We start from the raw sequence: 11,141 nt of genomic DNA, 5'->3' as shown, positions 1-11,141 counted from the left end.
CCTGTGACAGATGGCCATCACAGCGACTGGTTCAAGACTTCACGAGGCTGCCCAGCTTTACCTGAAGAAGCTGCTGCCCATGGTACCAGGCGCTGCTGGGTCTCCTGGCTCAAAGACTAATTTCATTCTTTGCTTACGCCAACTGAACCACCTGTTTCGTGTGAGCCATGCAGAACCTCTGAGCTGCTCGTCACCAATGGCCACATGGCGTGTTGGCTTAGACCTTGCTCCATGGCTCTCACGGCATCCTGAGATGACCTGGTCCAGCACATTGCTCCATTGTCCCAGCTCGGGCCCCTAGGTTCTTGGCACCGGTTGCCACTGTAGAGGGAGAGGTTCTGTCCCGGCACCAGGTACTCTTCCTAGCCTGCTGCCTCTGCCAGTGCTACCATGAGATGAACCGGCCACTCCTCTAGGAAGCATAAATCTCATGGTGTACTGCCATCTCCTTGGAGTCCAGAAGGCGGGATTTCCAGATTTTCTATAGCTGGAGAATGCTTTCTGCTAACCGTCTTAACAGACAGTCCAACAGACAGAGGACAGGGTTGTGGTAGAGTGACGAGGTCATGCTGGTCCCCACAAACAGAACTGAACCCCAGGCTCCAGGACACACTGCTGACCTGTCACACCTGGCTAGTCTGCCTTCTGTGGACTCAACAAGGTGTTCCCTTGTTCCCATGCTCCACAATGCCAGGTGGCACAATCCCTCATTCTCCCCACAGGCGCAGCTGCAGATGTCTACACAGCAGATACAGCTCCTGACCTAAGACAACAAAGTATTTAAAAGGCCCCGTCTAGAATCGTAGCTTTCCTGGAAAAGTATTTTATTAATACGCTTGGCTGTACAAATGGAAAATAAATACGTGATTCTACGTGGTCGGCTGAGTGGACCACAGGGCCCTGTCTGTGCTCAGGGTCTCTACATCGGCGCTTGGGATGGAGACCTAGGCAGTAGCTGAGTGGGGGCTGCTCAGTGCACAGCACTGGGGGAAGGGGTATACTGGTAAATACCAGGTCAAGGACCTGGGGGTGCCCTGGCCAAGGCTGTGCTGACTCTGCCTCCGTGGTGCAGCAGGAGGCCTAGGAAAGGGTTTCGTAAAGCAGGGGCATGTCTCAGATGTGGCCTTTTGAAGGCCATTCCTGTTACCTCTCCATTCTATTTCTCAGCAGTGTGCAATGAGCCTGGGGGTCCCGTGTGAGGGGAGGGAGTCACTGGCAAGGCTCAAGGGCTGTCCTAAGGTTCCCAGCACTCTGGTGACAATGGTGCCTCCAGGAGGAAATTAGTGGGGGCACCACACTGGTGGAGGCTGAGGTAAAACCTCCTGTCTGCTCAACCTGGCCCTGTGTGAAGTGATCTCAGTAGTCAGTCACCCCAACATCTCAGGAGCCTGCATCCACACCTGAGTGCATCAGAGTCACCCCAACTCCTCAGGAGCCTGCATCCACACCTGAGTGCATCAGAGTCACCCCAACTCCTCAGGAGCCTGCATCTACACCTGAGTGCATCAGAGTCACCCCAACTCCTCAGGAGCCTGCATCCACACCTGAGTGCATCAGAGTCACCCCAACACCTCAGTCACCCCAACACCTCAGGAGCCTGTATCTACGGCTGAGGGCATTGCCACACATTGACCATTCTCAACTTGCTCAGGAAGGTGGCTGAGAGGCCTGTGTCGAAGCTGACAAATGGTCTCCCATATCTGGGTTAGCACATATGTGACACCTGTGATGGGGACATGGGTTCTCAGATCCTGAGAGAAGACACAGTTGTGAATCCTGAAGGTGGCAGAGCCTAGACACAGGTAGATGTCGGCCCATGAACACAAGGGGACACGGGCTTTTAGATGTGTTGCCACCCAAGTGGGGGACCCTGTGACCGAGTGACTGGCAGGTGGTGGACAGGTGGCCCTCAGTATGCAATCTTCCAGTGCGTGGGCTGCTCACATGCTTTCTCCTGGTCTCCACAAAACCGGTTGTATGTTGTCTTCGGGTCCAACCCCAAGATCTCTCTCTCTTCATGAATCCGAAAGGAAAATGTGGAAACGGAGGTGCCGATAAAAAACCTGCAGAGCAACGAGTCGTTTCCAGGGACCAGCAAAGGATGCGATGGCTACACCCACCCGCCCACCAGAGGCTCTGGTGCCCTCAGCACTGGCACCTGCATGGGTCAGTCTACCCCTCAGCAGCCGCTGTGGCTCGCAGACCTCCACCTGGCTGTACGACGAACACCAAGGGCTTGTGTCCACTTTGGCACCCTGACATGCTGCCATAGCTATGAGAGCCCCTTTTCCAGGGTCCTTTAGATCCCTGGGGTGACAGAGCCATGCAGCCAGCCCTGATTCCTATGCCGTCTGATGGCACTTAAGTGACCAACTGATCCAAGAGGAGCTCTGGTGTGCTATGTCACATGACTATCCTGAAACTCCTGGGCATGATGCACGCCCCACCTGTGGAGGCGTCAGGTGGGCTGCATTAGCATGGGGTTGGGCTGTGCTGATGGCAGGGGCAGCTACAGTCAGCTGTGGGAAGTACTTTCTGAGCTGGAAGTTGCAGTCCGTTCCTGAGACAGCTGTGTCTAGCAGATCCTGGGAAGAACCCCAGGTAGAGAGAACAGGCAAGCTCAGAGCTCCTCAGAGAGAGCACTAACAGGGAAAAAAGACAGAATGGCCTGGCTCTCCCCATCACGCATGCTAAACAAGCCATGCCTGGAAGGGGACAGCAGCTAGATCCACACAGATGGAGAATGAGGCCCTCACCTGCCTACCCCTGGTGCAGGGATGGTGTCAGCGGGGACCCCCCCCCCCCCGGAGGCCAGAGCATGGCAGAAAAGCAGCAGGTCAAGGCGGGCACACACTAGCCTTCTAGCCCTAAATGTGCACACTCCGGGCACCTCGGCATCTGGAGCCACAGGGAAGTCGCATGTTCTGTTCTGTTTTCCCATTCTACTTGGGACATTCCAACCTGAACCCACACCCACCCTGAGGCTCCTACAGCTGATGCACAGGGGAGCGGTACGAGGCCAGCTGCCCTCCTGGTCTCCTGGAGCATCGACACAGAGGCCTCTGGCCCCAAGGCAGCCCCGTGTTGCTTTAGCCACACAAACACAGCAAGGAGGCCCAGCAGCCTGGGCAGGGCACCTCTCTCGGATGGACGAAGCAGAGGTCCAGTGTACAGCACGGAGGACATGTGCCAAGATCTGAAGGGTCTTGACCCACGGTTCCCAGCAGCCCAAGGAAACATTGGGTGGGCTGGATGTTACAGTTTAAAAAGCAATGAAGCTTTCTAAATGGAGACAGAGACGGTGGGCGGGCCACAACCACCTGCTCCCGCTACTGAGCACTGGGGCAACGGGAACCTCTGAGAGCATGAACCCAGGCACCTGGCATGAGCGCAGATCCACTGATCGATGATGGCCACGCCCCCGTCCTTGAACAGCTCCAGCTCCTCCCACGTGGGCTCAAACCTCACCATCTCCGGCAGCAGCTTCCTCAGTTCTTCCTGTTCTGGGAGGCAAAGGAGAGGCTGCTGACCCTCCAGAATAAACAGGCATGCTGTGGAAGGTCACAAGGAATGCCTCAGCCTGCCCAGCAATCGACAGTGTGCGTGCGTGTGTGTGTGTGTGTGTGTGTGTGTGTGTGTGTGTGTGTGTGGCCTGACCGAGCCTGGGCTTAGGGCTGCCTACCCTTCCTGACGGCATCTGTGGCCACGAACACCTTGTCCAGCTGGTGAGTCTTCATGAGGCTTCGGATCTTCTTCACGGCACCCTCCAGGCTGGGCACATCCTCCCTGTGGCCCCAGATGAAGTCCTTCCTTCTCAGGTGGACTCCAAGGTAGGGGCCACCTAGTGCTGAGCCCAGTTTGACCTATAAAAGACAGGGAAGTGTTGGAAAGATGCTGAACAGGGTTCACTTGGGTATCCTGAAATGCAGCGGGATGGCCATGCTCTCTAGAGCATCCCTCCAGGCAGGACTGAATCCCACACAGAATTTCCTGGGGGGAAACAGATGGCTCGTCAAGAAGACCATGAAGTCATCGATCATCACAAATCCTTTATCGGGGCAAAATAAGAATCGAAAATGAATCACTAGGAAAAAAGAAAGAAAGAAAGAAAGAAAAGCAATTTAATACGCTCTAGGCAGGAACATCTAAGCAGTTTAATTTATTGCTTGAGCAATCGCACCTGGAACCAATCTAGACTGCCCACAGAGCAGATATGGTGGAGCCCTCCATCCAGCGCCACAGGGGAGGGGCCCACCAGCCACTCTGCCAGCCCATGGGAAAGACAATGGGGAAACCCGGCTTTGAGGACAATGCATGGCTGACGGCCTGAAGGAGCTCTGAGGCCAGAGGCCGCAGGAAATGCTGACGGATTCAACTTTCACTGTCAACTTCTGCTTGGGGGTTGGGGGGGTGTCTCCGCTCCTTCTTTCCCTTCCTTTCTAGCACGCCTTTAGTTTTTTGATACAGGGTTTCCCTACATAGCCGATAGCCAAGGCTGGCCTGGAACCCACAATCCTCCTGCTTCCACCGCTAAAGGCTAGGGTCCTAGGCATGTGCCACCATCATGCTGGGCAAAATCTGAAAACTTACCAAAAAAAAAAAAAAAAACAAGCCGGGCGGTGGTGGCACACACCTTTAATCCTAGCACTTGGGAGGCAGAGGCAGGCAGATTTCTGAGTTCGAGGCCAGCCTGGTCTACAGAGTGAGTTCCAGGACAGCCAGGGCTACACAGAGAAACCCTGTCTCGGAAAACCAAAAGAAAAAAAAAAAAAATTAGGAGTCATGACCCTAACTCGGCATCAAGACAACAACTTAGCAAAGCTTGGGCCTCCAGCCCTCCTGCAGGTCAGATAAGGAATGTCACTCACAGGTCAGACATGCTAGTTTAAGAGATGAGCCCATCCCCAGCTCCTTCTCCAGGAAGAGCAGCGCAGCTACCTTCATCCTCGTCCAGTCTTCTTCCAGGGCCATCTTATCAGCAGCATCCGTGGAGTTGAGGTGCTGGCTCCTGAACTCGTCTCCCACGGCCCGCAAGTGCTTTGCAAACACCATGCTCCGTCGGGTCTGCACGGACAGGGCTGAGCTGAGTGTCACCAGGCCTTGGGATGGATGAGCGGTCACGGCTTCACTATCTACCACCTGCCCCGCCCCCTTTCCGCAGGCACCACAGGCAAGGCTCCTCAGGACCCGCCCAAACGGGCCCCACGTGACTCCTGCGGCCCACACCACAGCCGGCTACCAGGACCTCTAGTTAATTCCTTGCCACTCAGCCAGCAGTGGTGTCACCCACAGAGATCGGCAAAGGCTCATGTAGGGCCACCCCAGCCAGCCCCAGAGCCGGGCCTGTCTAGGCTGCAAGGCTGGCTCGCACCATCTGCCCTTGGCCAGCAAAACCACGTGACCTCATCTCCTCGGTGTCTGCCCAGCTCCTAGCTTCACGTTCTTCTCGATTCGGGCTTCATTTTTCCTCAACTAAACTGAACTGGATGACTGTGTCTCTGTTGCAAACCAAATACTTTGCAAGCAGAGCCGCTGCTACTGGCCTGACGCCTGGCAGGTTAGCCAGTGTCCTCAGGATCCCCAAGCAGAAATGGTTCAGGGCGTTAGGACTCGCTGCACAAAATGTCCCCTTCCCCAACCCAAAAAAGTGTCCCAGCCACCTGGAGATGTGGAGAGGACAAGGCAAGGGAAGACCACTATGTTTATGGAACACAGCATCGTAAAGCAGCAGTGGGTCCTGCAGGGAAAGCGGACAGCTCGCTGTGGGGCGGGGCAAACCACTGGGCACAGCCCACAGTTTCAGTCATGAAGGCTGAAAGCTGCTGTTGACTGTTAAGTTTCCAAACATGCGCACATGCAGAGGGCCCGAGGTGAGGTACTCACATCCCAGTATTCCCGGCCTCCATAGTGGTCGTGAAGCAGGTTTTCAGCTCGGTCCAACATCACAGACCTGCAGTTAAGTAAGGGAAGAAAAAGACTTCAATGATCCTGAGAGTCAAAATGATTGTATCTGTACTGTCCAAGAACACAAAAGGAGAGAAAGCCTTGGACGCTGACAGTTCAGGGACTGGGGTGCTGGGGACCCTAAAATAAGAACACTCAGCACGTCTTTGCAGAGCTCTGAGGAGCAGGAAGAGGACAGGAAGAAAGCAAGGACAGGAGCACAGAGCTCAACAGTGCACTAACAGAACACACGGCTAGGGGAGTCTGCTGGTGTGCCAAGGTCTGTCACCTATCAGACAGGAGAGCAAGGCACATGGCTGTGGGTCCCATGAGGCTCCTGCTTCAAAGGAAACTACCTCGCTCATGAAAGAGGGCCACCCCTTTGGGTCTCCCTGGGTCAAGCTTACAGTACCATCTTGTTCTGACAGGCCTGGGGACCAAGGATGTGGGCGTGTCCAAAGCCTGTGCTCTCACCAGAGATTTCCACTGGGGGGGAGGGGGAGGACAGAAAGTAAAACTCCACAGTGGAATGTGGAGGACTTATGGACACCAAGGTGACATGGGACAGGATGGAAGGAAATCTTTCCAAAATAGGCTGATGAGTTTAACTGTGTGCAAAATACACATTTTTATCAGAGCCAGTCACATGCTCAACAGAGAGAGGGAAGCTGTAGTTTCCAGGCCTGTTGCAACCAGCTGAGACCAGGCTAAGACTGGGCACTCTGCAGTCAGAATCGTGGCCAGGGAGGCCTTAGAGGTAACGTGGAGCCCGAAGGCAGGAGTGTGGCCTGCCGTGCCCAGGCTAGCACCATGCTCACAGCTGGAGACTCTGAGGGAACTGAAGGGGACAGCCAGACCTCGTGACTTCAGGGATGCCAGAAGGACATTCCTGGGACATGACACTCCGGTACTTCCTCTCAGACGTGACAACACAAACCTCACAGACTCTTATGCCTGCCCCACCTGCATTTCCGGATGGATCCCTTCCTTAGGCCTATTTCCACTCCAGAGTAGGAACAGCTACTCTCACCTACTGCAGCTGCCTGATTCCATCAACAGGGAGGGCTGTTTGATCCCCAGCCCTCAGGAAAGAAAGGATCAAAACATCACCAAGGCAAAACTTTCAAAGCCCTGGGGGCTCAGAGCACAGGAGACAACCCCAGCCTGGAGTCTCTTTGGGGTTCTTCTCAGACACACAGCCTCCTCCAGCCCCTCCTTAGCCTAGTCCTGCTGCTGTGGAAGTAGGCATCCCACAGTTGGGAGGGGTCTAAGGCCCGGCACTTACCGAGCCGATGTGTTCTTTAAGAGTACAGGCGCGACGATGGAAGCCGACCCCTGGACGGACAGGCAGGAGACATTCAGACCCCGTGTTTCTTCGTAACCCCAAAACCAACCTCTGGAAAACAGAGCCCGGCCATCCGTCATCCTGGGTGCTCTTACCCAGGGGCCTGCTGACACACAGGTTAGCACCGAGGGCAACCAGGTTCTTCTAAAACTCTACAGAAAACCCACAGAACTCAACACTTCCCAGGTCCCTGACAGAAGGGCAGTGAAGGAGGAGCTGATGGATGCCATGTGGGGGCCTGTACCCACAGTGCTACCTGTAATATTCATGTTTGTCCTGTGAGTACAGCAGAGGGTCTATGCAGGGCCGCTCGTCCACCTTCTCCTCCCAGGTGCCCTCCTTCCAGCCCTCGGCGTAACCTTGCAGGACGTATACCTGGTCGATGAAGGGCCCGCCGGACTCTGAAAGAGACCCCCGGGAGAATGTGCCACACAGCAGCGACCATAGCTGCATCATATACAGATGGCGTTCACTGATTTACTTGGGGCCTCCTTAGCCCGCAAAGGCTCAGAAAAGCTTCCAGAGCAGATGGAGGCAATGAGCATGCGGGCCCAGCCAGAGAGTTCTCCTTGGCCTCTTGCTGTCATGTTTTTCCTCACTGTACCCTAACACATTGGAGCAGACCTACCTCACCCCTCCTCCTGTATGCTGTTTTTGCGATGTCCCCGCCAGCATACAGTCACCTGACTGGTATGTCCCCCCCCCAAGCTTGTTCCCACCCCTCAAGACCCCAGCATGTCCTATCATTGGCATCTACTTCACCCTTAAAACCCCAACTGTACCCAAATAACCAAAGCACCGATGAGAATTTGCGCAGAAAATGACCCCAGTTATGGCAAGCAGCAAAGTCGATTGATGTGTCCTTCAATTCGCACCGCACGAGGCCTGCACACGGCTGACAGACTCGTGGCCCCAGCTAAAGCAGCTCCCCTCACACTCAGCTGGCCCCAGAACAGCTTTATCCTGTCGGTTCAGCCATTGTCTTCCCAGGAGGCCCATGGAACTGGCACCATCTTCCCTGTGCCCTTTCCCAGACCTACTCCAGCTGCAGCTGGAGGGGAGATTCAGCCCTATGCCTCCAGGTGTCATACCAAATGGTGGCGGGGGGGAGGGGGGGGAAGGGGGCTTCATCTCTATGCTTTTCCCACAGTGAGCCTTGACATCTCCAGGCACCTGAGATTGTGGTTCAGGCAAAGGCCAGGCTATCTTGGGTGAGTCCAGCACCCTAAAAACCCAACACCCCCCACCCCCGCTCTTGTTTTCCAGCAAGTCTATGGGCTGGGCCAGGAAAGAGTGTGTTCTAATCAGCACTTACAGTGCTCTGACTTTGGCATCTTTAGCCTGAATGAAAAAGTAAGAAAAAAAAATGCCCCTTGTGTGCCTAGGACCGTATAATACAGAACTTTCGAGAATGACGTGATCGGGGGTAGAGAACATTCTGGAAACAGGCAGCAGTACCAGGCAGGGGCGGAGGTCATGGTAGAATAAGGATCTGATATACACCATGGGTACCAGCCAGGCTCTAAATGAACTGTTTCCTTCCCGGGGCCTCCAGTGCAGCAGCAAAAAAGGATCTGTCTTTCAAACAAAACCATGCTCAACTCTAAACACCTTTGTGCTCAGGAAAACATGATTCTTCTCAAAAAGTGGAAGCAGCAAAAGGCCTCTCCGCAGACCCTTCCTTCAGCACTGTGGTGTGATCCCACAAGATGCATACACTGGTGCATGTCTCTCGGTTAAGATGGCCTTTCAGCTGCTCTCTCGTCAGCACTGACCACACCTGCCATGGCTGCTCAGACCCGCTTCCCCAGAGAAAGCATGGAAGCAAACACTGCAAGCAGGGCCAAGTGGACCAGTGCCAGGCAGGCTGGACGGGGCCCCCAGCCATCCACGTTAGAAAAGCTTCCCAGCCTGATGCCCGCCTCACCTGCAATAAACTGCTCGTACTCTATAACTGGGATGTTTTTATTGAGACTCGGAAGGTCAAAAAACTCGGACCAGGGAATCCGGACCTGATGGATGTCAGGGCTTTGCCAGTGGTAGAGGCGGCCCCACGGGGGCAGGACAAGGACCCACTCCTCCGTCTTCAGCAGCGTCTTCAGCAAGGATGCCACCCGGATATAGACATCCCTGCGGAGATTGAAGCCTTCTGGGGGGTTGACATCATATAGAAGGTACCTGAGAAGAGAGTAAGGCATAGGCTGTGAGCTGTGAACACTCTTCACAGGGCACCCACTCCAGCTTACAGAGAGGACAGTTACTATGTGACAACGACCAGCAGAGCTCATGACTGCCAACAGCAGACACACAGTCTCTGACATTCAGAATGTCAACGGAACCTCAGAGGCCTAGCGTGAGAATCAGTACCTCAGCCATTCCCATGGTATCTAGTCCAAAGACTCCTTCACAGTGTGAACAAAATTACTGAAGTGCCCAAAAGCCAATTGTTTACACAGGGGTGTCAAACCTTTGACAACATGACATGATGTTGTCATCAATAATGATGGTGGACTTCACTCATTGTTATTCTGAGATGTAGGTGGCCAATGGGCACAGGTTGGACAAAGCTGGTTTATGAATTAAAACTACTGACAGTTCCTGTGTTGGAAGCTAAAGCTAGAAGTATTCATTCATCCATTGAAAAAATAAAAATGATCTCATTATATTAACAAAGGTTTTCAAAATAAAAAGAGTGAATGGGATAGGATGGTAATATTTCTGATTTTTGAAATTTTACTTTCAGTCTGTCTGACTGTACCCGGGTTCTCCGGTCTGTTTTTGCATTAAGCCCCACTGTGATATCACAGGTCCAGTTGGCTGGCCGGTGGAAAAACTCCACAGTCCTCTAAATGACACTTGAGAAAGTCAAATAGTGATGCAGAATGTCCGTGAAAACGGTTCTAAAACCTTAGGGCCTCACCAAAGCAAGACTCCTTTCTAGGCTTCAGTCACATACATCATCCTGGGTTTGTCTGCACCGGACCCCTGGTTTACCCTCCAGTTTTGGGAATAGCGGCGGCAGAGGAAGCGGCATCTCCACGACAGCCCACACGAACTTCTGTCTCACTGGAACTTAATATGGGTCTCGGGACAGCGCGCCTGAGGTGGCCAGAGCCGGGCTCCCGGACCTTCTGGTAGAGATCTCTCGGGAGTAGACGGCCAGCTCAGACCAAGGCCAGGGCGACCTTCGCCACACACCTTCACTCTCAGCCTGCGCGCGCAGCCCTGGCCCCGCTGCCCCCAGCCCGCTGCTGACCCTGTCCCAGATGCCTTGCCCTGCCCGGCCGGCGTGGACGCGCTTACCGTCTGCGGGATGCCGCCCCCGACAGGATGTCCGCCGCCGACTGGCCAGGCCAGAATTCTTCTCCTGAAGCCGAGATCGGCCGCCAGGATGCTGCTACCAGCAGCAGGCAGACGACGCTGAGCGCCGCCATGGCCCCGGCGGCCACGCACTTCCGGCTGCCGCGCCCCGCTCCGGAAGCGCGCCTCTCCGCCCCGCGGAGCGCGTCTCCAGTAGCTACGGCAACGCGCCCAGGTCCACGGTGCGCACGCGCCTCACGTCGTCCGGCGCATGGGTGTGTGGGCGTGGCCATGGGTGGGGCCTGGGTTGGGGCGGGTCCTCAGTGCAGTCCCGCTCTCCCGGTTGTACTTTCTGCTGCGCTGGCGTTGCGGTGGCCTGGCCCGTCAGAGTCGCAGTGTCGGCTCTGCGCGGTGCGTAATTTGACCCAAGGACAGGGAGAATTAGCTTGTTCTCATCGATGATCTCCTGAGCAGCACGACGCCAGGCATTCCTGTTGCCGGGTGTTGTACAGTCCTGGCGTGTGGGCGGGGCTGACCGTAGGTACTGGTCGGG

General features: G+C 55.0%; 1 protein-coding gene across 2 annotated transcripts; it reads right to left on the bottom strand.

Annotated features, from left to right (window-relative positions):
- Positions 1-795: 795 nt before the first annotated feature.
- Positions 796-10,824, bottom strand: Pofut2 (protein O-fucosyltransferase 2). Of its 2 annotated transcripts, XM_034524711.2 has the most exons (9): positions 10,592-10,824; positions 9,216-9,466; positions 7,545-7,689; positions 7,229-7,339; positions 5,884-5,950; positions 4,939-5,064; positions 3,683-3,863; positions 3,380-3,503; positions 796-2,063 (listed from the first exon to the last, which is right to left on the bottom strand). In XM_034524711.2, the coding sequence occupies exons 1-9, from the start codon at positions 10,720-10,722 to the stop codon at positions 1,910-1,912; spliced, it is 1,290 nt and encodes a 429-aa protein (XP_034380602.1). In that variant the 5' UTR covers positions 10,723-10,824; the 3' UTR covers positions 796-1,909. The 2 variants fall into 2 exon arrangements, with proteins under 2 accessions (XP_034380602.1, XP_076773208.1); XM_076917093.1 differs by lacking the exon at positions 796-2,063 and having other exon boundaries at positions 3,436-3,498; positions 10,592-10,764.
- Positions 10,825-11,141: the final 317 nt, after the last annotated feature.

The sequence above is a fragment of the Arvicanthis niloticus genome, chromosome 20 (genome assembly GCF_011762505.2).
Source record: "Arvicanthis niloticus isolate mArvNil1 chromosome 20, mArvNil1.pat.X, whole genome shotgun sequence".
Classification (NCBI taxonomy): domain Eukaryota; kingdom Metazoa; phylum Chordata; class Mammalia; order Rodentia; family Muridae; genus Arvicanthis; species Arvicanthis niloticus.
This window is presented reverse-complemented; position numbering and strand designations above follow the sequence as displayed.